The sequence below is a fragment of the Ochotona princeps genome, chromosome 17 (assembly GCF_030435755.1).
Source record: "Ochotona princeps isolate mOchPri1 chromosome 17, mOchPri1.hap1, whole genome shotgun sequence".
Classification (NCBI taxonomy): domain Eukaryota; kingdom Metazoa; phylum Chordata; class Mammalia; order Lagomorpha; family Ochotonidae; genus Ochotona; species Ochotona princeps.
In genome coordinates this window covers 55552823-55579482 of record NC_080848.1, presented here as the reverse complement: position 1 = coordinate 55579482, position 26660 = coordinate 55552823, and the positions used below count along the sequence as shown (strand labels likewise).

Genomic DNA, 26660 nt, shown 5'->3' with positions numbered 1-26660 from the left:
CCCCTAACCCTAACCCCTAACCCTGACCCCTAAATCTATCCCTAACCCATAACCCTAACCCCTAACCCTAACCCTAACCCTTATTCTAACCCTAACCCTAACCTGAAAAAAATATTTGAAAAGCAGAGAGAGAGTGACAGAGAGATCTTCCACCTGCTTGTTCCCTCCCCATTGCGGAGGTTGGGCCAGGCCAAAGCTGGGAGCCTGGACGTCCATCTGGGTCTCCCACGTGGGTGGCTGGGACCCAGCTACGCAAGCCTTCACCTGCCACTTCCCAGGCTGTGCTAGGCGCTGGGACGGGAAGGAGAACTGGAAGTTCAGCTCAGGCACCCTGCCCACTGGGACCTGGGCACTGTCCCAGCTGCGTGCCAGACACCCTCTGAGTCTAATCTTAAGATTCTCATCACAACGTCAGGGATCAAACACGTGCTCCGATGCCTGGCTTTTCCCAGGGTCCACTGCCCCCTCCTGCCTTCAGAAACTGGGCCTTCCGATCCTGAGCCTGTGCTCGATGAGGTCACCACAAAGAATGGCAGACTATACCTCAGGGTAGCATTACTGTGATAAAACCTGCTAATTATGAACTTCATGGGTTGGCGCTGTGGCATATGAGGTAAACATGCCACCTGCAGCATGGGCATCCCATGAGTGCAGGTTCAAATCCCGGCTGTTCCAATTCTGATCCAGCTCCCTGTTAAGGTGCCTGGGAAAGCAGTGGAGGATGGCCCAAGTGTTTGGGCCCCTGCACCCACATGGGAGAGGCAGAGGAAGCTACTGGCTCTGGTCTGGCTCAGCCTTGGCTGTTGCAGCTATCTGGGGGTGAACTGGCAATGAAAGACTGCCTTCTCTAGCTTCCCCTCTCACTGTAGCTCTGCTTTTCAAATAAATCTTAAAGAACGAGGAGGAGGAGGAAGAGGAGGAAATACTAACAAGTGGAAACGTTTCCAATTGCGGCGTTTAGGGTGAGGTCTCCGGGAAGTGGGAAAATTGGATTTGGTCTTTGGGCTGGTGGAGTCCCCCGGTGGTTCCTAATGATAAAGACAGACAGAAGGTGGGTGATATGCTGTGTGCTCATCTTTGTATTAAAGATTTATTTATTACTTTCTGTTTGAAAGGCGGATGTTTACAGAGGAGAGACAGAGAGAAGTCTTCCATTTGCTAGTTCATTTCCCAAAAGGCCACAATGGCCAGAGCTGAGCTGCTCTGAAACCAGGAGCTTCTTCTGGCTCTCTCACACAGGTGCAGGGTCCCAAGGCCATAAGCAGGGAGCAGAAAGGGAAGTGGAGCAGCCGGGACATGAACCATCATCTGTATGGGGTGTCGCGCTTGGAGGTGAAGAATTAGTCTGTCCCGCCTCCCCGCCCCTCCCCCCCCCCGCCCCGTGCTCATGTTAAAGGTGAACAAACTGAGAGTAAGTGGGGAGGACCCAAGATCGGCTCCTGCTACCCAGCTAGGGTCCGAGGCGCAGGCTGGAGGGCTCACCTCAAGCACCCCACACCCACGGGCCCGTTTCATACACTGCGAGGACTTGCGCACCTCTTCAACCTGCAGCTTGGGGCCCCCCGGAGCATCACCCCCACCCACCCCACCCCACCACACACCTGGGAGTCGGGGACGCAGGGGCGGCAGCATGGCCGAGGTGGCCTCTGTCTCAGGGTTGAGCCCATTTGCACGTCTCCCGACTCCCATCCTGACACCTGCTGGGTGTCCCGCGTGGAGAGGGCGTGGGCACCTGCGCCTGCATCCAGCTCCCAGGGCAGGTCACCGCGTCCCCAGCACCAAACCAGCGCGTGCGCAAAGCCTCCTGCGAGCCCGCCCTCCGTAGGACCCGCCCCCTTGACTCTGACGAGGCGTCTTTGGTTGTCATGGAGACCACTGTTTCCACAAGTTCGGAGTGCCCGCGCGGGTAAAGGAAGCTGCATTCCGAGCTTGTGGGATAGTTACTCGCAGCGCAGAGGTAAGCAGAGCCCCAGCCCACCAACCTCTGGCCGTGGCCCTCCGCGTTTCCCTCCAGTCTTGGACCCACAAGCATTAACCAGCATCTGGGACCCGTCTCTCTAGGGGGTGCTCCCTCCCACCTACCCGGGAGTCCTGGTTAAGTTTGGAGCCTCCTGCTCACACCAGCTTGCCAGAGGCCATAGGAGGGCCGGGTCTTGGAAGGCACAGGGCTGAGCCCAGGGTTTTGAGGGGAATATGATTTGCTCGGCTGAGTCAGGGCGGACCCCAGCTCTCTCCCCTGGCTGTCAGGATGGGAGCAGGGAAGGGTAGGACCTGCAGGAGGAAGGGTGTTCTGTTCATCACTCAACCTGTCAGGGCTCTGCACCACATACAAACTGTGAGGTGCAACTCTAACAAATCACACACGTGCGTACAGGAGTTCCCCAAAAGCCACCTAGGAGGACATTGCATGTTCCCACCGAGGTAACCTGAACGCCTGCCCTCAGTAGAAAGGACAGGTGTTTGGTATCTTGCTCATGCGTGGCACAGGGCACAGCTATGTCAGCGACAGGATGCATTTCACAAACATCAAGTGGAGTGAAAGAAGTCAGACCCCAAAGGATATATAGGTATATACGTACGACTCCATGTCTCTTGAGGTCCAAGCCAGCAAGTTGGGAGTGAGAAAGGAAGGATGGAAGGAAGGAAGGAAGGAAGGAAGGAAGGAAGGAAGGAAGGAAGGAAGGAAGGACGAACGAACGAACAGCCAGGACGGGTCTCTGCTGGAGGACTCTGGGTGGCGCTCAGCCATGGGAGAGGCCTCAGGTGCCGGTAACCCCTTTGCTGATCTGCCTGCTGGCTGCTACCCAGATAGGTTCATTTTGTGCACAGCTCAGAACTCGTGTGCTGCTCAGTGTGCCACACTGGAGCAGGAATTGATAGTTACAAAAAAAAAAAAAAAAAAAGACAAACTGGGTCTGACACAAGAGTCTCAAGGTTAACACGTCTGTGTCTCAAGCTGGAACCCCTGGGTTGGATGCCCAGTCGGGGCTCCCAACTCCAGCTTCCTGCCCTTCTGCACCCCGAGAAGCGGCACGTGATGAGTAGTTACGGTTTTCCAGCCACCCGCGGGAAAGGGACGTGGATTGCGCTTCTGGTTCCGGAGGGCGGCTTGCCCCTGCCGCAGCGCTCATGGGCGTTTGGGGAGCGAGTGGAGGACGCGCACATGCGCACGATCCCTCCCTCGCTTTCTCCATCACTGAACCTGAAAAACGTTTGCCTTTGACCAGGTCGTTGGAAACCCCAGATGGCCAAGCTACTGCAGTCTCCGCCTAAGTCCCTGCCCTCGGAGTGGCATGTGGCTAACAAGAACCAGTACCACAGGGCCGAGGCCCAGCGGTCCCGATCCGAGCGCCTGGTGGCTGAGAGCCAGAGGCTGGTGGAGGACATCGAGAAGACCACCAGAAAGTCTCAAAGCGACGTGAACAAGAAGCTCGGTAAGACCACCCGCTGGGTGAGGCTTTGCTTTAGCATTGTGTTCAGGTGCATCGGCATGCGTCCTCAAAACCTCAGGGGGAAAGATGTGTATTCTCCAGGGTCTATGTGTGAGATCACACGAGAGGCAGGAAGTTCTACACCTTAAACTGAGCCATTAGTACAGGAAGTTGAAGAAGTTGTAACCGAATGCAGGGATAGATCGTTACTGGAAAATCCAGAGTTTTTAAGAGATGTCAATTCTCCCTAGATTCATCTAGAGCTTGAACACAATGTCACTGAAAATTCCTGCTAATTCTGGTGGATAAACAGCTTCTTAACTTCATGTGAGAAGGCAAAGCATCAAGAATAAACCTGGCTATCCACTCTCCAGGTGGCTGCAATGGCCAGAGCTGAGCTGATCCAAAGCCAGGAGCCAGGAACTTTTTCCTGTTCTCCCATGCAGGCGCAGGGTCCCAAGGCTTTAGGCCATCCTCTACTGCTTTCCCAGGCCACAGCAGGGAGCTGAAAGGGTAGTGGAGCAGCCAAGACAAGAACCACCTCATGTATGGATTGCCAGCACCCGAAGGTGGAGGATTAGCCTGTTGAATCATGGCGCTGGCCCCAGAATGCTAAATTTGATGTTGAACATAAGGCTGGTCACCATTCCACTCCTTCAATAAACACCCACTGGGACAGCAGATGTCTTAGCAGTGCAGCTCCATCAGGGAGAGAGGAGCCGGATGGTGGGGGTTAATGACCACCCTCCAGGATCGGATCTGGGAGCTGGTTGCCCCAGGGCTCACTTCTCTGCATGTTCTAGAGCAGCGACTCGAGGAAGTCCGGTTCTGGAAGAAGGAGTTAGATGGGAAACTTGAGCAGCTCGTGTATGAAACGGAGGATCTGCTCACGTACAAGAGCCGGCTGGACAAAGCCCTGGAGGACTTCAAGGAGCCCCTGCGCATCACCGAGAGGTGCCTCATCTACAGGTAGGGGACACAGCACGGGGCAGTGCAACTACAGGGCAAGGACAGTACAGTGTGGGCAGAGCAGGGACAGTGTGGGCAAAGCAGGGACAGGGCAGGGACAGTGTGAGCAGGGCAGGGACAGTGTGGGCAGGGACAGTGTGAGCAGGGCAGGGACAGTGTGGGCAGGGACAGTGTGGGCAGCTCAGAGACAGTGTGGGCTGGTAGAGTGCAGGGACAGTGTGGGCAGTGCAGGAACAGTACAGGGACTGTGTGGGCAGTGCAGGGACAGGGACAGGGTAGGGACAGGGCTGGCTGTGCAGGCAAATGCGGCACTGTTGCTTAGGACAAGGCTGTCAGCATGTGCTTTTTCAATTATTATTATTTTTGAAGTATTGACTTATTTCTTTGAAAAGCACTGTGACACAGAGAGACGTGGACTGCATCTCCTCGCTTGCTTCCCAAAAAGCTACAACAGCCAGGTCTGCGCCAGCCGCTCCATCAGGGCCTCCTACATGAGTGCCAGGGACCCACACATTTAGGCTGTCCTCTGCTGCCTCCCAGGCAGGGAGCTGGATTGGAAGAAAGAAGTAGCCAGAACTCGAATCCAGCACTGCACTAAGCGATATGGCGTGCTGGTGCCTCAAGTGGTAGCTAAGCCCACTGCACGTCAGACCCACCCCGGGGGTGTTCTATTCCAGCTTGTCCCGGGCACTGGGCGTGGGAGGAGCAATGGGCTGACTCTTTGCTCTGAAATAGTACTGGGGACTAGTTTTGGTTGTGAATATCAGAAAATGACAAGACAATATTAGGCTGAAATAGTTTGTTTCCCCCTCAAACATTCAGGGAATCCAGAAACTTTCACTTCAGCCTGGCACAATGTACCACAGTTTGGGGCTCCAGGATTTTTTGCTTTTGCTGCTGCGCTACATGCAGCTTTCACTCCCACAGATTTCAAATATTCCTTTGCGTCAGCTAAACATCTTTAAACAAAGATTTTACTTACCTGAAAGGCAAAGGGACAAGGCAGGAGTTGTGGCAACAGTGGGTAAAGACACCGTTTGCAAGGCAGGCATCTCATATGGGCATTGGTTCGTGTCCTGGCTGCTCCACTTCAGATCCAACTCCCTGCTAAAGTCCTAGGAAATCAGGGGAGAATGAATGGCCCAAGTGCTTGGGCCCCTGCCACCTAAATACCCCCTAAAATATCACAAGTATCTCTTTACTTCTGTTTTCCACGAACTTGTTGAATTCTCTGCCTTAGCTCTGATACACAGAGCCACACGGCTGTGAGGCTGTGGTCAGAGTGAGCCACACCTTAGGGTGATGTTCCTGCCACAAGTCCTCCCACCAGCAGGGGTTGCTCCCCTGTGCTGCACGCCTGTCCCCTGTCCCAGCCCCTCTGGCTGCCAGCACAGCCCCTCCGACCCAGTGCACCTGTCACACTGGTTGTTGAGGTAACTCTTCCAGATGCAGTTCCCAGAGGTCACTCTCATGGGTGACAGTTTTTGTTTTTTGTGTTTTTTTTTAGATTTATTATTATTGGAAAGCCAGATAGACAGAGAGGAGGAAAGACAGAGAGGAAGATCTTCCATCCGATGTTTCACTCCCCAAGTGAGCCGCAACGGGCCGGTGCGCGCCAATCCGATGCCGGGAACCAGGAACCTCTTCCAGGTCTCCCATGTGGGTGCAGGGTCCCAATGCATTGGGCCGTCCTCGACTGCTTTCCCAGGCCACAAACAGGGAGCTGGATGGGAAGTGGAGCTGCCAGGATTAGAACCGGCGCCCATATGGGATCCTGGGGCGTTCAAGGCGAGGACTTTAGCCGCTAGGCCACGCCGCCGGGCCCATGGGTGACAGTTTTTAACAAGCACACTATCCCTGGGAACAGGGGGACCAAGTTCAAACCTCCTAGCCTCACCAACAGGGTCCACCTCCGTGGCCTCCGTGGGCTCTCGTGTCCCCTAGCATTCCCAGGAACGTGATGTGCTCTGGTGGGCAGGCTTCCTAGAGTCCTGTTCCCTCCAGGGACCCCCATGCCCAGTCAGGTTGAGAGAGTGTGTAAAGAGTAGTAGTGGCCATTCAGGGAGGCCAGCACCAGCTGGGACAGGTTCAGGTTCAAGGGCGTTACAGTGGAGAGGTGAAGTTTACTGAATGTGTGCTGGCTGGCAGGCACTGTACCTTATGTTTTCCCATCTAACTTGTTCCTTGCTGCACTCTGAAGAACTGGCAATTCCTGCCCATTGGTCAGAGAGAAAAACAACTCAGAGGAAATACGTTAGCGAGGTAACATGCCTGAGCACAGGCGGCGGGCGGGTGGGGGAGCCTTCTGCCCAAGGGCTGTCACACAAGGCAGACACAGCCTAACAGAGCGGACCAAAGCAGGTACAGTGCTGGATTCAAGGTCTCCTAGGACAAACAGGATTAGAACAAAGGAAGAAAACACCCTCTTTGGAATTAATGCTCCCACAGTACACACTGCAGACCCAGAAGGTCCAACAAAGCTGGCAGAGGCCCATCTGGCATTTCCCTACCAAGTCACCTGTCCCCAGGGGGTTCCAGCTCGCCGTGTTCTGGATGCTTCCATGTGGCACAGTCCCAGCCACGGCACACCCCGCAGCACCCACGTGGAGCAGGTGGGATTCAGGCTGTGACTGTCTGGCTCACACCTCCCTGCCAGGGACAAGCGCGTGGGGATCGACCTGGTGCACGACGAGGTGGAGCAGGAGCTGCTGAAGGAGGCCGAGATTATCCGGGGTGTTCTGGCTCTGCTGACCCGCACCCTGGAGCAGGTTACCGAGCAGATCAGGTGCGGTGGGGGTGCTAGGAAAGGCCGGTGCCCTCTGGTGGCGGACGTGGGTAGGGCCGTTGTCCTCGGCTGACAAATGCTTCGTCCTTGTCACCAGGCATCCCCAGGGCCCTTGTGCACGTTGGGGGCGGGAGACCCCCGGGACGGAGGATTGCCCCCAACAAGAACGGGACAGCCCAGAACGAGGACCCTGCCTCCCCGCCTCCTTCAGGCTGAACCGCTCTGCCAAGTACAACCTGGAGAAGGACCTGAAGGACAAGTTTGTAGCCCTGACCATCGACGACATCTGCTTCTCACTCAACAACAACTCACCCAGCATCCGCTACTCTGACAATGCCGTCAGGATCGAACCCAAGTGAGTAGTGGGTCTCCTCCCTGCGGGTGATGAGCCCACATAGCCTTCTTGCTGCCCACTGGGAGCCGGGAGCCACCTGTGTGGGCCCCAAGCAGGTGCTGAGCCAGGAGCCACCTGCATGAACCCCAAGCAGGTGCTGAGCCAGGAGCCACCTGCATGGGCCCCAAGCAGGTGCTGAGCCAGGAGCCACCTGCATGAACCCCAAGCAGGTGCTGAGCCAGGAGCCACCTGCATGGGCCCCAAGCAGGTGCTGAACTGCCCCTTCCCAGACAAGGGACCCCACAATAGAAAACCTCTGTTTAGAAGTTTTCCCTTCATCAATTTATGTTTTTAGTAAGTAGACAAATAAGACATTCAAGGCAAGTTAAACATTTCCCCCAACTACATCACCCCATGTATGCCCCAAGATACCTGGTGTTCCCTGCATGTTCATACTAACAGGTACGTACTCACACAGGTCACTTGCTTAGTCTGCAAAAATTATACTATCCACCTTGCATCTTTTTAGAGCAAAAATTTATTTGAAAGGCAGATAGAGATCGTTCTTCCATCTACCGTTTTAATCCCCAAATGCCAGTAACAGCCAGGACTTTGCCATCTTAACTTGTGACCTAAACACGAGCTCAAGCGGCCACCCCTGCCTCCTTTTTGAGATTAAGAGTCTCATGCTCTACCGACTGAGCTAGCCGGGCCACATCCCTGCCTCCTTTTTATTAAACAGCATTGCACACTTTACGGTCAATGTGTGCATCTAGGTGAACCCAATGGTTGAGATTCACTCATGTTATATAAGACAGTTCCTCTTAAACTAACTGTTTATGCAACTGACTCCTCAGTGTTGGCTCAGGGCTTCCTGTTCAGTGCTGTCTCCCTTTGAGACTCAAGCTGTCCCCCAGCTGTGTGATGGAAATCTACCCAGTGACTTCGCTTTTCTGAACCTCCATCTTCCTGTAAAGTGAGGGGTTGTAAGGGTTAACTCTCGGTGAGGTGCTTAGCATGGCAGTTGGGATGCTGCTTGTGGCTCTTGCATCTCGTACTTGAGCCTGGTTCTGCTTCCGATCCAGCTTCCTGCTGATGCGCAGTACCCGGAGACAGCAGGTGTTGGTTCACATCCCTATCACTCACACAGGAGACCCAGATGGAACTCTGGGCTCCTGGGCTTAGCTTGGTGGTTATAAACATTTAGAGAACAAATCCATGGATGGAACATCTCTGCATCTTTCAAGTCCACCAAAGGGTAAAAGTTAACTTATTCGACCCTTTGAGGACTGAATGAGGTAACATCTGCACGATGCCAGCTTGGCACAGAGTAGGAAGGATTTGCAAAGGGACAGCTGTGAGGACAAATGTTCCAGGTGCTTCCAGCAGTGGAGGTTAGATGGCTAAGGCATGGGACCCTCACCTCTGGGGTAAGAGTGTTCTGGCTGGGGTCCCAGCACCAGTTCAGTCCCTTGCAGCGCATTTCCAGGAGCCTGTGCCTTGCCTCCCGGCAGGCTGTGCTGTGCCAGGCTGGCCTGTGATTGAGCGCGTGTGGCGCCATTGCAGCTCTGTCAGCCTAGATGACTGGCTGGATTTCTCCAACACCAACGTGGAGAAGGCCGACAAGCAGCGGAACAACTCCATGGCTCTGAAGGCCCTGGTGGACCGGATCCTGACCCAGACGGCCGACGACCTGAGCAGACAGTGCCGTGTGGTAGACACGGCCTTCAGGAATGGGCTGAAGCAGATCAAAGATGCCCGTGACAAGCTGGCGCTTCACCTGGCCAAGGTGAGTCCTGGGGTCTGGGGCCAGGGGAGCACAGGGGAACACACAGTGGCGAGGTCTCCTCATAGGAGGTAGGGGGTGCCCTCTGGGTTTGTGTCTTCAGTGCCTCCGGGTGGGGGTGGCTGCACCTCTCCGTCTTTGCTACAGGCTTTAGGGGCTGCAGTGGGACGCTGCCACACACCCAACCACCTTTGTTATTGCTGCAGAGGACAGGGCTCTGAGGTAGAAGCCGGGAGGCACGGGGTCTGATGTTAGGGGGTCCCGTCCTCTCTGCACGTCCTCAGGTGACAGGTGCAGATGGGTCAGCTGGTCTGGACATCCATTGATGTAATTCGTTTCTCCAGACCCAGCTGCCACTTTGGGACCCCGGCCTGTTTTCCCTCCCACTTTATGTCATGGTGTGCTGGTAACCCAGTCCCCATTTCACTGCAGCTCCAGCTTTCTGTGGTGTATGTCCAAGGTATAATTTCCAGCTGTCACAATCACAGCTCCAGCATGCCGCTCTCAACCCACCTCCTCCCAGTGCCCTGGGCAGCTCTGACAGCCTTGGGAATGGACCCCAGAGGAATGAGGGAGACATGACGGGGTAGGGGAGACATAAACACGTCCCACCTGCTCTCCTCCCTCAGCTGTCACCCCATAATGATAGCTCCCAATGTGACAGCGGTCAGCTCACCCCCACATCTGACTGCTCCTAAGACTGAGACCTGTGCTAACAGCCACTTGCATGTATCATCAACACAAAGAATTAGTAACATCTTCCATTCTTTGTCGTTTTTACTAAGGCTTTGAGTCTGACACATATCTGACTCTAAGGCCGTTGGGCCTAGGCACATTTCACAAGTTCAGGAGCCACGTGGGATCTACCCCTACTCACTCTGTCCACGCCCTCCCTCCACCCTGTGGCCACAGCTTTGGGGTAATGGCATCTTTTTGCATAATGGTGGAGAAGCTTCCTATTGGTGGTGCTTACGAGATGGTGCTTACAAATCAGATGGATGGAACCACACAGGAGAACCAAAAGTTATTTATATATTTTAAAAGATTTATTTTTTTTTTATTGGAAAGTCAGATATACAGAGAGGAGGAGAGACAGAGAGGAAGATCTTCCGTCCAATAACTCACTCCCCAAGTGGCTACAATGTCTGGAGCTGAGCCAATCTGAAACCAGGATCCAGGAGTTTCCTCCGGGTCTCCCAGGTGGGCGCAGGATCCCAAAGCTTTGGACCCTTCTCCACCGCTTTCCCAGGCCACAAGCAGGGAGCTGGATGGAAAGCGGAGTTGCCAGGACCAGAACCAGCGCCCACATGGGATCCAGGGCGTGCAAGGCAAGGACCTTAGCCACTACGCCACCATGCCGGGCCCGAGAAGCAAAATTTAACTTGAAGCATCCTTACATTCAGGAGGGTGGCGGACAGCCCCATGAAAGGCTGGCAGGGTCTTGTGTGGTTCTGAGGCCCCAAGGACCCACGGGGAAGTCTTCCTGGATCCTTCCAGAACAAAGATCCAGCGGTGGGGCCTAGGCACCTGGCTGCAGGGCTGTGAGCATGGGAAGGGAAAATGAGGCGGAATGTGAAGTTGAACTGGGGGGCTCTCCACCCATGGGGTTCCATAAGAAAATGATCCATTGGTTGTCATCCAGCTGGGAACCTCCCTGGGCATGAGGCACCAACCTCCACCATAGGGGCTGTGGCAGGTCACCTTTTTAACCCCCATGGACTTAGACTGTCTTAAACATGGCTATATTTAATTTTTTTTTTTTTTTTTTAAATTTTTTTTTTTTTTTTTTTTTTTTAAAGATTTATTCATTTTATTACAGCCAGATATATACAGAGGAGAGACAGAGAGGAAGATCTTCCGTCCGATGATTCACTCCCCAAGTGAGCCGCAACGGGCCGGTGCGCGCCAATCCGATGCCGGGAACCAGGAACCTCCTCTGGGTCTCCCACGCGGGTGCAGTGTCCCAATGCATTGGGCCGTCCTCGACTGCTTTCCCAGGCCACAAGCAGGGAGCTGGATGGGAAGTGGAGCTGCCGGGATTAGAACCGGCGCCCATATGGGATCCCGGGGCTTTCAAGGCGAGGACCTCAGCCGCTAGGCCACGCCGCCAGGCCCGGCTATATTTAATTTTAACACAGAAGGTCAGGTAGTGAATATTGTAGAATTTGTGGGCCATGAAGCAAAGTTGAGATTATCCTCCCCTCCTTTTTTTCAAATATTTATTTTTATTTGAAAGAGAGAGATCTTCCATGCACTGGTTCACTCCCTAAATAGCCACAATAACCAGAGCTGCGCCAACTGAAGCTGGGAGCCAGGAGCTTCCTCCAGGTCTCCCATGCGGGTGCAGGGTCCCAAGGCTTTGGGCCATCCTCAACTGCTTTCTCAGGCCACAAGCAGGGAGCTGGATGGGAAGTAGGGTTGCCAGGATTAGAACCGGCACCTAGGTGTATGGGATCCCAGCATGTCCAATGCAAGGACTTTAGCCACTAGGCTACCGTGCTGGACCCTAAAACATTTCTTGTTGCACAGGCTGTCCAAAAACAGGTGGCTGACTAGAACTGGCCCATAAACCATAGGCAGCTGATTCCTGTCCTGCCGATAAGTTTTAACAAATCTATATTAAAAATGTAGTTTAAACTTATTGGATAATGGATTTAACCCTATGATTTTAAGTTGAGATTTTATTCAACTTGAAGACTCAATATGTGGGATACCAAGAGATTTAAGACCTTGGAAGTCATCATTTGCCCTTGCTAAGTTGGCGAGATCTATTAGAGAAATGCAGAAGATACTGCTTGGGGATTCAACATAACGCACCAGGCTTATACGTGCTGCTGTAACCAAGTGTTCAGAGCATCTCAGTGAAGCTTGAAGTAGGATCAACTACCAACATCAGTTTAAAGTGATTGTTAATATTTGCTAAATTTAAATAGTCTAGTATCTTAGGAACTGGACCCAAGAAAAGTTTAAGGAATGTTAATAAGAAGTTCAAGAAAACCAGAAAACCAAGTACAATGCACAGATGAATCTCACTTGGGTTCTAATTTGAACAAGCCAACTCTTACAAAAAAAAAGGGAAAAAGTAAGTATAAAGTGATATTCAGAAGTGCTCTCCCTCCCCATCCCTGTTTTCTGTGGGATAATAAACGAGTTGTACTTATGTTACAAAAAGAGAATCCTTTTAGAAATGCAGAGTCGAATGTTTGAGACTGGACTAGTATGTCTGAGCCTTGCTCTGAAATAATTGAGCCAACAGGCAGGGGTAGGGAGGGGGTGCAGATGACGTAGGACTGGCCTTGTCTTGCTTGTTACTGAGGTGGCCGGGGACGTGAGGGCCATTGTTCTTCCTGTGTTTGTGCATACTTGGAGATTTCCATGGTGCAGAGTTAATAGGTTTAAGGAGATTTAACTACACCTCAATCTAAAACACCCAAGTAACTTATAAGTAATTTTTTTTAAACATAAAACCATCCTCAAAAAATACCAACCGAAGGTCAAGGTCTGGTGTTGTAGTGAAGACACCAGTTGGGGTGCCCACATCCCATGTCCAAGTGCCACGGTTCAGGTCCCCGCCTGGCTCCAGACTCCCGCTGATAGATACCCCTGGGAGGTGGCAGGTGATAGTCCAACTACTGAAGCACTTAGACTCGGCCTGGTCCAGCCCTGGCTGTTGGTGGGTGTTTGGGGAGTGAACCAGCAGATGAGAGATCTTTCTTTGCTTCCAAATAAATTTTTAAAATGCCAATCAAACTCATTGTGAGTACTCCCAGTGTTTCTCCAGGCTTCCAGAAGCCAGAACAGGCACTGGTGGGTGGGAACGGTAAGGAAACAGACAGCTGTCTGCTCTGGCTTCGAATGTGCTTTGCAGTGAGGTCAATCGGGATTGTTGAACTCTGTGTGAGCAAGGACCTCTTATCTGTGTAGGAGACAGGGCAACAACGGTCAGTCCTATGCCTTCCATCTGGGAGGTTCTAAGGTTGGGTGGACAACATTGACCACTAGTAATCGCTGGGTTCCTGCTTCAGTTCAAGTCCAAGGTCTCCTCTTCCTCACTTCACATGTAGCCTAGATCTGCTGCGGAGTTCTGAGGGTTACATCTGGCTCACCTACTCCAATCCTTTTTGTAAGGTCATGGAAGAGATCGCATCCCAGGAGAAGAATGTTACAGTGCTTGAGAAAGCCATCCTAGACCAAGAGGGACCTGCCAAAGTGGCTCATACACGCCTGGAGACCAGGACGCACCGGCCTAACGTGGAGCTGTGTCGCGACGTGGCCCAATACCGACTCATCAGGGAGGTGCAGGACATCACCAACAATGTGGCAAGGTGCGCTGGGAGCTGGCAGGGGGCGGCAGCGCCGGCTCGGTCCCAGCCAGAGTGGCTAGCAAGGCCTGTGCGGTGGCTTTCCAAGGAGGAGTTCTTACTTACAGGGGAGTCGTCAACTCCAGTTAGACCTGCTGTCACACAGGAGGTTGAACCTTTGAAAAGACAAATCTGAATGCTTAGTAAAGCTTTAGGGGTGGGCATTGGGCCTCGTGGTTAAGATGCCATTGGGACATTTGCATCCTATGTCACAATCTCTTGATTCATGTCCCAACTCTACTCCAGTTTCCCACTCACACAGACCCTGGAAGGGCAGTAGGGATGGGTTCCTGCCACCAGTGTGGGAGTCCTGAGTGGGGTTAGTGGCTCCTAGCTCCAGCTACTGTGAGCACTTGGGGAGTAAGCCAGTGGATGGGGGTTCACTCTTTCACCCTCACTCAGAAAAACTTAAAAAAAAATTACCTGCAGTTTTTTTTTAAAATGCAGCTTTTTGACTTTTATCTTCTATTTTATAGTACAATTCCATAAGGTCTGGAATTTCCCCAGTCCTCCTCCTCAAGCCCCTCCCCCAACTGATTTCCACCACATTATTACAATAGTACAGTCCTTCATAAGCAGTCATAAGTGCATCATTCTGTTATTGAAGTGTGTCCTGACATTGCTGATACAGACAATGGCAGACAGCCCAGCATCCTGTTACCACGATATATTCAACAATTTCATTGGGAGTCCATCTGGTTTTTTAAAGATTTATTTTATTTTTCTTGGAAAGGCAGATTACAGAGAGGAGAGACAGAGAGGAAGATCTTCCGTCCAATGATTCACTCCCCAAGTGAGCTGCAATGGCTGGAGCTGAGCCAATCCAAAGCCAGGAGCTCTTCCAGGTCTCCCACGCAGGTGCAGGTTCCCAAGGCTTTGGGCCGTCCTCGACTGCTTTCCCAGGCCACAAGCAGGGAGCTGGATGGGAAGCAGAGCTGCGAAGATTAAAACTGGCGCCATTTGGGATCCTGGTGTGTGCAAGGTGAGGACTGCTAGGCTACTGCGCCAGGGGCCTTGTTACCTGCTGTTTTAAGTGTTACCATTTTGTGAAGATCTCTGGCCCAGGGCGCCAGTCTGAAAATCAATTTTTGGAGGACAGAGCACTTGTCTGTTAGACTTCCTCCCTGAGTACCAGGCACCCTGCTCTGCTTCAGGAAGTGATGATGAGAGAAAGATTAATTGCCCATGTCTTCCTCCTTTCTCTCTCAGGTTAAAGGAGACCTTAGCCCAAGCCCAGGTGGAGCTGAAAGGACTGAATCGCAGACAGCTAGCCCTGCAGGAGGAGATCCAGGTGAAAGAGAACACCATCTACATCGATGAGGTGCTGTGTATGCAGATGCGCGAATCCATCCCACTGCGGGACGGCGAGGACCGCAGGGACTGGGCGGGCGGCCTGCGCCCCGACGCTGTCTGCTAGTGGTAGTGGAAGGGCGGATTCTCATTAAATGCACGCATTGCAGAAGAAACGCCTGGGACTCAACTCCTGGGGAAAAGGGGGCAGGCAGGCTGAGGGGCCGGGCAGAGCTGCAAGGGCTGGGCCAGGACTCTGCGCAGAGGGCGCGATCCGGGTTGAGGTTCTGCTCTTGCAGCTGGGGGCGCGATGGTAGCTCAGCGGTTAGGTTCTATGGTGAGCTTGGCCATCACAGTCTTGGGAGAGGAGCTCGAGGCGCTTCAATCCGAATTAACTGCCTCCACTACTCTTCCTGTGCCCGCCTGGTTCTGTTTCAAGAAGCTGGCAGTCGCATGGATCCCAAACGTGCGCTTTTCCCTCCCACCAAGCCAGCAAACAGTGGTTTTGTTTTGATTTTTTTAAAGGGAAAGGTTAGCTGCCGGTGGCGTTCGGAGTCCAGTCAATTGAGGGTTGAGCAGGTGTCCAGGTTCTGTTCCAACCACGGCAGTCCATCTGGGAGAGCCTGGGCGTCAGCCAGGTGGAGTGTCCTGACCGTGACACTCAGCTGCCCACCACTGCTGGCCGTGTACTTCCTCTGGGTGTGAGGTCTGCCTGCTGGGCCGTCTATCTCTCAGCAGGCTCCCAAGAATCCTGGGTGATGCTCCGCACCAGCAGCTGGCCCGTGCATGCCAGGGTGTGAAAAGGGAAGCAAAGATGCCCTCATTAGGGTTACAGGTTTCCCTGACTGTGTTTGGCAAAGTGGGTTGAGTCCTCACCTACAACACCAGCATCCTGTAGGAGTGCCTGTTTGAGTCCTAGACATTACATTGTGAGTCCAGCTCCCTGCTAATACACCTGGGAAAGCAGTGGAAGATGGCCCAGGTACTTGGGCCCCTGCCACCCGTGAGGGATGAGGATGCTCCTGGCCATTTGGGAATAAACTAGCAAGTGAAGATCTGTCCTTCCCCGTCTTTGAAACACAGAAGTCTTAGAGTAATTCCCCAGTCAGTTGTCCTTTCCATATCCACGGAATAGGGGTGTTGATTCCATTCTAACAAAGTCCTACTCATTTGAGGTCAAGTGGGGGATCATTAGAATGACAACTTTTAGGACCTCAATGGCTCATCTGCTATGCAAGTGCTGGGATCCCATATGGGCGCCGGTTCGTATCCGGACACCTCCAGTTCCCATCCAGCTCCCTGCTTGTGGCCTGGGAAAGCAGTCGAGGACGGCCCAAAGCCTTGGGACCCTGCACCCACGTGGGAGACCTGGAAGAAGCTCCTGACTCCTGGCTTCAGATCAGCTCAACTCTGGCTATTGGGGATTGAACCATTGGACGGAAGATCTTTCTCCCTGCCTCTCTTCTAAGTTAATCTGATCTTCCTTTCCAATAAAATAAATAACTTTCTTAAAAAAAAAAAAAGAAGAATGGATAATTTTGACATGTGAAGTCAACCTCCTTCAGTTTCCCCCTCAGGGGGGGGGGAGCAAGTCAAAGACATTTGTTAACTTAGATATTTGCATATAATATGATGACTTTAAATCCTGTATAAATTCCCAATAGCATTTAAAAGCGTTAGTGATAATTTTAAGGGTAGACCTGATTCCAGATGGAAAAATGAACTTGAAAACCAGTCTCCAGCTCTTTGGGGAAGGGGTTTTGCTGATCTAGTCTGTCATAGCCAGGTTTCCTGTCCCCTAGCTTCATCAGCACTCAGCTACACCTGGAGTGTCGTTACTGTAAGCACAGCAGGGAGAACTGGCCACCATATATTCCCCCTCTTTCCCCGTCCCCCACCTGCTGGAATGCAGTCTATCCTGTTGTCTGAAACTGCCTAGCCAGGGACTCTTGAATCTAAGATTTGTAAACATGTTAGCTATTTCATTAGCTAGAACAGGTAGAGTCTCACACATTTCTTAGTACATGTTGGTGGGTGGGCCACATCTCATCAGGGGTGTCCTAAGATGTTCATCTCCGTTTGGTATCCCTGCAGGAAGGTCACAGTTACTCTAGAAGGGTTTTAAAGAGCTAGTCCAGTGCCTGGTTTTATCAGGCTTCCACGAGGAGAAAGGGACAGTCGGATGATCGAACAGGCAAAGTCTCCCAGCCCATCAGCCATTAAGGCTTTCAGAAGTCCAGGATGGACTTCATGACCTCCACAAATGATCAGATGTCCTGAGGGGGCGCCACGAACTCCAGATCCATCATTCATCAAGTACAGAGTCCTTTGGTAAATCTTTAAGGACTGGGTGACACCACGGGTCAGTGACTGGTCAGTGCATCTCCAGAGAGGTGGTGCTCTCATGTTGTGTTTCCACAAGACATTGTTGAACTGTGGCAACCTGGGTAAGAGCTCAGGTGCACCGAGTAGGCGTTTGTACCTACAGTAAGGAGCACTTTGTTGGGTCCAGCCAGCTAGGAGGAAGACCTCTGTGGTCATCGGTGAGTTTGAGTTCAATCATCCCAGTACAGTAAAACTTGGCCTTGAAGAGTGAAAAAACCAGAAGTTGCTTGATCAAGGTGTTGCTAAGTGGCGCATGACATTTCCTGACTTGGGCACGTAAAGCAAGTCCTGTCCTGTTCGTTATGAGGGTCAAGGAAGAACCCAGAACAGGTGTCACAGGGTTGTGATTGACTCTTTTCACTCTGTATGTTTCTGAGGGAGCCTTCTGTAGTATTCTAGGTTAAACTTAGACACAGAAGAGAACAGTGGTTATAGCAATGACTGAAGAGCCACCATGGTCCTGTCTGTGAGGCCTTGCTTATCAGAGTCTAAAACCACTTTTTTTCTCCTCCTATTCTTCGGTGCTGCTGTCTGGACAAGAATTGTGGCCTGTTCCACCTTTCTCACCTCTGCCTCGTTAGAAAGCTATATCTACCAGGTGGGATGGACCTATTCCAACAGTCCCTCCTACCTTGTTTTCTAAAGCTTGATGAAAAAACATTTTTCAGAGTTAATGTTTAGATAACTAATAACAAAGCTAAGTGTTTCCCAGGCAGTCATTAAGTGAGCCAGTAACCTTCCTGTGGTTCCTGGAGTACCACCACCATGTGGCAAGTTACCCAAGCGTGAACTCTCCCTCCTGCATTACATCATATGCACCTGTTATTTAACATACAGCCAGCCTCGGTTAACACTATCCAGATGTGTAAAATTTATGTGTTGAAAATTTTCTGGAGTCAGTACGCTTAAGTCCTAGTTCTTGCTTCCCGATTATCCAAAACTCAGAAAGCTAATTTCAGGTCTGACACCTCCAGGACAGGTCCTGTCTTCAGGGTCTGCACAGAGGCTTAGAAGTGTAAGGCACAGCCATAGTCTGGGTGCCTTTGAGGGTGGCCCGTGGTGGAGGCTGCAGCTCTGGCCCGATGGTGATAGTTTCCACCAGACAGTCACGCACAGGCATCCTTCTCTCCTAACCTCCGGCCTTATGTTTCAGTTCAGGACTCACACTGTGACGCTATCCTAACTCCTGGATTTCTCCCTCGTCTTTTTTTTTTGACAGCAGTGCTGGCCAGTCATTCTGCAGCTAGGCTCTATATTTGTTGCCAGGATGAACTTGGTCTTGGTGATTTGGTCATATCTGGTCCCATTTTGCAGGGAAAAGATCAACAACCAGGAGGCAGGGTCAGAAACCCTCTGAGTCACATGTAGGCATAAGGTAGAAAGAGGAGGCCTTGGCTGTGTTCACTGCAAGTCTACTGTTAAAGTGCACATTGAAACCAGTAAGATGGAGCTCCGGTTCCCATCCAGCTCCCTGCTTGTAGCCTAGGAGGGCAGTCAAGGATGTCCCAAAGCCTTGGGACCCTGCACCTGTGTGGGAGACCTGAAGGAAGCTCCTGTCTCCTGGCTTCAGCTTGGCTCAGCTCTGGCCGTGAAGCCATTTTGCGAGTGAACCAGTGGATGGAAGATCTTTCTCTGTGTCTCTTCTTTTCATAAATCTGATCTGCTTTTCCAAGAAAAAGAAAGAAATCTTGAAAAAAAAAACCAACGTAAAAAGATCACATTTGCATCCTAACGACAGTAGAGTTACAGGTGAATAGAGGACACAGTTGGTTATTTGATTAAAATACAGCAGGAAATTTTGATTTACTAGACAGTACCTCAGATTTGGAACACCATTCCAAGTTAGTAAGACCCAAAAAAACTTACAACTTTAATGACTTTTCCGAGGTCAGACCACTTGGTCTTTGTAAAAGCCCGCATGAAATCTTTGTTCTCAAAACTGTGACCAGATCTGATTGAAGATGTTCTCTCAAAGATTTTAAAACAGGCGGGGGATGTTAACTTCTTTAAGATTTAATTCACAGGGCTCGGCAGCGTGGCCTAGTGGCTAAGGTCCTCGCCTTGATCCCATATGGCTGCTGGTTCTAATCCCGGCAGCTCCACTTCCTCTCTGTCTCTCCTCCTCTCAGTATATCTGACTATGTAATAAAAATAAAATAAATCTTTAAAAAAAAAAGATTTAATTCTCAGGCCCAGCCCTGGTTCTTATGCTCACCAGTGGGAACTGCAGCCCATCAGAAAGGTGCCCATCCTTTTCCTACTGAGTCCACTCCCAGTCCAGGATCTTGTACTCTCCAGGTGCATCTGTGATCTAGCCTGACAAGATTTGTGCCCCGCCCCAGCATTTGTCACTGTATGTTGGGGCAAAGCCCAACCAGCCTGCCTGGCCTCATCTATACCCGGTCCCAGCTCTCATGCTCATCAGTGGGAGCAGTAGCTTAGCAGAGGAGCCCCCTGTAGCCCACCTACAGAGCTTGCATCCCCACCCCCCAGGTCTCATGTATGTTGGTGGGTGCTATGACCCAGTCTGGCATGGCCCTCGCCTCGGCATCTGCCAGCAGGTGCTGTGGCCTGGCCTGGCCTGGTCTACCACTGGTTCCAACTCATGCTGGTGGGTACTGGAGCATGGCCCAGTCCAGCCAGCCCTTGTCCCAGCCCTGATGTGAACTGGCTGGTTCTGCAGCATGACCCGGCCTATTCTACATCCTATCCTGGTTCTCAGATTTGCCAGTGGGTGTTATGAACTGGCTTAGCCTGGCCTGCTCCCAGACCTGACCCCCACATGTGCCAGTGGGTACCGTAACTTGGCCTGGTCTGGGTAGCTCCCAGCCACCTGCAGGGACTGAGAAATAACTAACTCCTTTATATACAGAGAAAGAAAAGCCAGCTGCACACTGTAGGGAGCTGGCCACCAAAGCGTTGTTCATTCCGGTATCCATGAAGACACGAGGGAAGCAGAGGCAGTCTTACCAATCGCCTTAGTCCCAAGCTCAGCAAGGACCTCAGTCCCATGAGCATGACAAGTCTATCCTGCAAGTCCGTGTTCAGCAGGTCAGTGGGCGTGGCCGCTCAGACCAGCACTATGGTCATGACTGGATCAAATCTTTCTTGGCTTGTCCCCTGAATGTACGTTACCATTGGAGAACAGCCTTAGAAACTTAGACTTGGCACTAGCCTTTGTTTGTGCATGAGCACCCTTGAGCTGCTTCCCCTACACGTGATGGGTCCCATGGCATCAGAGCAGCTGGGGAAGAGGGGTCGTTCTCTGTGGACTCTCCCCTGAAAAGCAGCTCCTCATTTCCCCAGGCCCAGCTCTCCTGCTGTGGCTTTGCCAGTCCTGCCACATCCTTGGGCCATCCCGAGGTAGCAATTATGGTGGCCATCCCAACTGCCATGTCAAACTGGCTGGCTGCAGCACGTGTGCTCCTAAAACCAGTACACGCACTGTGTAGGAGTAAGGAGACATGTCATGTGGGGAAACTGAGGCACAGCCACTCACTTGTTGGCAGTAACGCAGTGTCAGATTTAGGGACTGACTTTACACTCTCCAAATCAACCTGAGACTAATCTCTTTGTCCTTTCCTGGGATGACTTCTGTGTTCTCTGCCTCTAACGTCGCAAAGGGGCAGGTGGCTCACTGTGATTCACGCTGAGGCATCCCAGCCAGTGAGCCAGCTGCCCAAGTGTGCAAAGGAAGTAGTTGGGTGATTATGAAGTCTGTACCGGGAGCTGATTTGGTTTATGAGTTTCCTGATCACCCTGCATCTGTGGGCGTGTGTTAGCCCTGAGTGTGGTTTTGGGGCTTCTTCCTGTTAGCCCCAAAGGGGTGAGGTCCCTGGAGAACCTGCAGACTCCCATGCCCTGGAGGGAATGGAGGAGACAGTCTGACAGGCTTGCCCAGTCTCCCCCACACCCAGTTCCCTAGAGAGCTCTGTGAATGAGCTCAATTCACGCCGTTGACAGATAGGGGGTGACTGTGAGCCTCAATTCTGGACATGAGGAGAACCCATAAGGCACCAGAAAATTTCTGGAAAATACTTGCATACCTAGTCCTGTCCCTTTCTGTCCCTTGTCCTTGGCTGAGGTACTTGCAGCCACAGCAGCTACTGGGAAGCGTGAAACCACGCCAAGAGGAGCACAAACATCAGTGCCAATCCCTAGGGTCCCTGAAGCAGAACCGACAGACCGGGAACTCCAGACTTCCCACCAACAGGAAGGGAAGCTGGGCCTGTGGCCTCTGGGGCAGAGACACTTCCAGACCTCGCCCCGTGTCAGAGCCCAGGTGTGCACCTGCAGGCTGGTCAGCTGGCCCAGGGAGTTGCTTCTTTCTCTCCTCTTTCTCCCTCAGACTTTATTTTTTTTAAAAGAGATTTATTTACTTATTTGAAAATCAGATATACAAAGAGGAGGAGAGACAGAGAGGAAGATCCTCCATCCAATAATTCACTCCCCAAGTGACTGCAATGGCCGGAGCTGAGCCGATCTGAAGCCAGGAGCCAGGAGTTTCTTCCAGGTCTCCCATGTGGGTGCAGGGTCCCAAGGCATTGGGCTATTCTTGACTGCTTTTCCAGGCCACAGGTAGGAAGCTGGATGGGGAGTAGAGCTGCCGGGATTAGAACCGGCACCCTTATGGGATTCTGGCGCGTTCAAGGCGAGGACTTTAGCCGCTAGGCCACCGCGCCGGGCTTTGTAATTTTTTTTTTAAGGTTACTTACTTTTCAAAATTTTTGCTTTCTTTTTAATCGAAAGACAGAGAGAACGGGGACAGAGATCTTCCGTATGCTATTTCCCAGTTTTGTGCAACAGCTGGGGCCGTGACTCAGCCTTGGTCTCCTCCATGGGTGGCAGGACCCAAGCCATCACCTGTTGCCACACAGGGCGGGCAGCAGCTGGGCACTGGACTTTGGAACGGGGTGAGACTAGACTCGAACCCAGGCCCTCTGTTATGGGATGCAGCTGTCAAGCGGCTCTTATCTCCTGCCTTTGGCCTCAAAGTATTTTTCACCTGGGCATTCCTCCATGAATCTTAGCAAGACTTTTTTTTTTTAATGTAAAAATGAAGATGACTTTGACAGCTGCCCTTGAAGTAGGAGGGATTTGCTTGTTCATCCAACTAGAGCTGGTTTATAGCAAACCTTCCCTGGAGGAAGCCAGGGTAGAGCTCAGTGCCTCCAGCCACACCCCTGCACAGAGGAGTGCTTTGTCTCCAGCCAGTCAGCAAAGGCTTGCATCCCACACCTGCAGCACTGGACTTGTGGCTGTGGTGTGTGTGTGGCAGGGGGCAGGAGGAGAGGAGGGAGATAGCTCGTGTATTCATTCACACAACAAATAGTTACCTGGCTTCCCCTGGGTGCTGACACCAGTGGGGCGTAAGGCAGAGCTCTCCCACCTCTTCTTCAGTTCAGAGGTAGCAGAACATGTCAAGTTCAAGGCCACCCAGATGGTGAATAAGTGCCCCCAGTGGAAACCGGATGAAGCAAAAGCCAGGGTCAATGAGGCTGGAGAAGGGGAACAAACGGAACTGGGCGAGGTGAACCAGGCTCAGACCGAGCAAGGCCAGGCAGACCCAAGTGGAATGCACGAGGGCTTCTGGACCGCAGGCGAGGGTCCACTCAGCCCATTCACCAGCGATCTTCCCCGGTGTGAGGGGCGTAGGCGCTTTGGCCAATCAGAGGCTGGAGGCGAGGCCAGACTCGGGCCCTTTGGCACTCGGCCCATGGAGTTGGTTGTTCTGTTTCCTTGGCAACCTGCTGGCTCGGAGGGCAAGAGTGGCCAATGAGAGGGCGTTTCTGGCTCCCACCTGCCAGGACTGCTTTCCCAGCGGGCTGTCTAGGCTGGGATGGGGCCAGGGAGCCCTAGCGAGGAGCTTGGCGAGACCCGAGCGGCGGGAGAGGCACTGTCAGCGACTGGCTCCGTTGAGAGGGTCGAACCTTGACAACCTTCACTCGAACCTTGACCCCGAGAGGACTGCTCAGTTCTTAAAGATGCTCGCAGAAGTGGAAGGGCAGATCTCTGCGACTCTGCCCAGCCCAACCCTTAGCGTTACTACGCATGGATTTCATTTTATTTCATTTTTAAAGATGTGTTTATTTGAAAGGTAGAGTTGTAAGGTGGACAGAGGGCAAAGAGAGAGAGAGAGAGAGAGTGAGAGAGAGTGTGTGTCTTCCATCCACTGCTTCACACTGCAAATGGCTGCAATGGCCATAGCTGAACCAGTCTGAAGCCAGGAGCCTGGAACTCCATTCAGGTCTCTCACCGGGGTGGCAGGGACCCCAGCACTTGGTTATCCTCCGCTGCTTTCCCAAGTGCATTAGCAGGGAGCTGGATGGGAAACAGAGCAGCTGGGACTCCGACAGGTGCTCAGATGTGATGGTGGCATTGCCACTGCAGGTGGAGGCTTAACCCACTACACCACAGTTTTTAAGCGTTTTAGTGGTATCATCTGTACGTGTTCCTCTGAAAGAGCCATGCTGTCCTTTCACTACATGGTCTCGGGTGATCCAAACAGGAAGATCTGCCCTACTCTTGAAGTTGTTAAATTACCAGAACTTGCCCGTTCTCCCCACCCCCATTCCCCAGGCTTCCAGGAATCGTCATCCCTTCAGGAATCTGTACTTCTCTAAGGTGGCTTTATTCATTAATCACTGGGAAGCTGTGGATTCCATAGATGGACAAGATCATCCTGGGATCTAGAAGGATTCTGCTGCGGGGGAGAGACTTGGGTGAAACCCCAGTGAATGGCTTTGGCTGACAAAGCATGCAAAAGCAAAACACGTTGTGCTTTGGGTCTCGGCTCCACCTGTACCTTGTTGGAGATTGGCAGGTGAGTCCCTTCCCCTCTTGGGGCCTTGTTTTTCTCACGTTGGGGAAAAAGGACATTAAGGGAATGCTAAGACATACTGACCAGGGGACAGGTTTTCTTCTGGTTGAAAATACCTTGAATGTGGTCAAAAAGTGCTCAGTACAATCTGCTGAAATAATTGTATAGCTGTAGCAGAGTCCTAAATGTTATATTCTTAATAGCAGCTTTAAAAAGGTATGTTTGGGGCCCGGCGGCGTGGCCTAGCGGCTAAAGTCCTCGCCTTGAACGCACGGGGATCCATATGGGCGCCGGTTCTAATCCCGGTGGCTCCACTTCCCATCCAGCTCCCTGCTTGTGGCCTGGGAAAGCAGTCGAGGACGGCCCAAAGCCTTGGGACCCTGCACCCGTGTGGGAGACCCGGAAGAGGTTCCAGGTTCCCGGCTTTGGATCGGCGCGCACCGGCCGTTGTGGCTCACTTGGGGAGTGAATCATCGGATGGAAGATCTTCCTCTCTGTCTCTCCTCCTCTCTGTATATCTGACTTTGTAACAAGTTGAATATTTCTTTAAAAAAAAAAAAGGTATGTTTGGGGCTGGCATTGTGGCACAGTGTGTTAAGCCACTGCTTATGATGTCAACTTCCCATAGGAGTGCTGCTCCATCCCAGCTGCTCCATTTTGTATCCTTGGATCCAGCTCCCTGCTAATGTGCCTGGGAAAGCAGCCAATGAGCGTTCAAGTGCCTGAAGTACTGGCGTCCCATATGGCAACAGTTCTGGTTCTGGTGGATCCACTTCTGATTCATCTCCCTGTTTGTGGAGGATGGTGCCTGTCCTTGGGACCCTGCACTCATGTGGGGAACCTGGAGGAGGCTCCTGGTTCTGGATCAGTTCAGTTCTGGCCATTGTGGCCGTTTGGGGAAGTGAACCAGCAGGTGGAAGATCTCTGTCTCATTCTCTCCCTGTAAATCTGCCTCTCAAATAAAAAAAAAAAAATTTAAAAGACCTTAAAAATATATAGAGAGACGAGGGAGCAGCATTGCCTTGTGGATAGGATACCCGCATCCCTTATAGCGTGCTGAGGTTGAATCCTGACTCTGCTCCAGGCTCTAGCTCTTTTCTAATGGGGAGCCTGGGAGGTTACAAGTGATGTTTCAATGTTAGGTCCCCGATATCACCCATGTGGGAGACCTGGATGGAGTTCCCAGCTCCCTGACCAAGCCTGAGACCTAACTACTTAAGGCTTTTGGGGAGTGAGTGAATCAGTGGATGGGTCTCTCTGTCTCTTTGCCTTTCAAAACAAAGTAACCACCACTCTCTGCCAGAAAACAAAACAAAACTGTAGAATGAATCCATTCTTTCAAGGAAAATATGCTCATGAACATGTTACTTATGCCCACCTGTTTTCCATGAATGTTCTCTGCGTTTAGGCTGTATTTCTGAGATGAGAAGAACTGGTCCCCATGACAAAAATCAGCACAGCAATCCATGGAGCAATGGGCGTGGAGATGTGCTGTGACATCAGGCTCGTCTCCTCCCTTCTGGTGCACACAGCATCACCCTGCTCACCAGGACCCTGCGGTTTGCAGTGCATTAGGGTCCTGAAAGCTGCCTTCTCCCATCAGACCTGGGAGCTCCCTGTGCTGGAAGGGCCGTGGCCTTGGCTGGACTGGTCTTCTCTGATCCAGGGTGGCACACACACCGTGTCTGAGCAGCAGCAGCAGAGGGAGAGGTGGGTAAGTCAGTGGATGGGAAAGGCGTTGGATATTGAAAAGCACCCGACAAACATGAAAAGGCTAAAAACATGATGGCTCCAGCACACAGAAGACAGCGTGAGCAAAAGTTCACTGGAAGGTACCCTGCGGCCTTTGAGAAAGAGAACTGGATGCAACTGTATTTTCAAAAACTTCACATGGTGGTGCAGCAAGCTCATCCTCTGCCCCATATTGCACCAGCATCCCACGTGGGCACTAATTTGTGTTCTGGCTGTTCTGCTTCCCATCCAGCTCCCTGCTTGTGGCCTGGGAAAACAGCTGAGTATGGCCCAAGGCCTTGGGACCCTGTACCTTCGTGGGAGACCTGAAAGAGGCTCCAAGGTCCTGGCTCCTGGCTTCGGATTGGTTCAGCTCTAGTTATTGTGGCCATTTGGGGAGTGAATCAGAAAGAAGATCTATCTCCCCTTGTCTTGAAAAATTTGCTTTTAGCATGGAAAAAAAAAAAAACAAAAAACCTCAAAGGACCACCAGCAACAAAGCCAACAGCAAGGGCCCAGGAATTGACAATAATTCCTTCTCCCCTAAAACAATGCGTTTTTCCTTAATTGCAAAACTAAAATAAGGTCAGTGTAGAAAAATGGAGAAATATGAAAAAGCAGAAACAGGACATTAAGAACCACTTATAATCCCACCACCCAGTGATGGCCAGTAACATATTTAGTGTGTATCTCTTTTGTTTGTTTGTTTCTGTTTTATATGAGTGAGCTTGCAGAAAATAGACAGTTTGGGGTGCTGTGTTTTTGTGC

At 51.9% G+C, this 26660-nt stretch overlaps 1 protein-coding gene across 1 annotated transcript; it reads left to right on the top strand.

Moving 5' to 3' along the window:
• The first annotated feature begins 1799 nt into the window (after positions 1-1799).
• TEKT1 (tektin 1) lies at positions 1800-15125 on the top strand. Its single transcript, XM_004594879.2, has 8 exons — positions 1800-1957; positions 3228-3434; positions 4235-4400; positions 7057-7185; positions 7397-7540; positions 9086-9308; positions 13434-13630; positions 14876-15125. The coding sequence occupies exons 2-8, from the start codon at positions 3245-3247 to the stop codon at positions 15081-15083; spliced, it is 1257 nt and encodes a 418-aa protein (XP_004594936.2). The 5' UTR covers positions 1800-1957; positions 3228-3244; the 3' UTR covers positions 15084-15125.
• The last annotated feature ends 11535 nt before the right edge of the window (positions 15126-26660 follow it).

What these genes read in the sequence shown, in the direction of transcription:
- TEKT1 (XM_004594879.2), top strand. Translation starts at nt 3,245, where the DNA reads ATGGCCAAGCTACTGCAGTCTCCGCCTAAGTCCCTGCCCTCGGAGTGG. An exon ending in GAGAGGTGCCTCATCTACAG is followed by an intron (nt 4,401 to 7,056) that starts GTAGGGGACACA and finishes CCTCCCTGCCAG; the next exon opens with GGACAAGCGCGTGGGGATCG. An exon ending in GCCGTCAGGATCGAACCCAA is followed by an intron (nt 7,541 to 9,085) that starts GTGAGTAGTGGG and finishes GCGCCATTGCAG; the next exon opens with CTCTGTCAGCCTAGATGACT.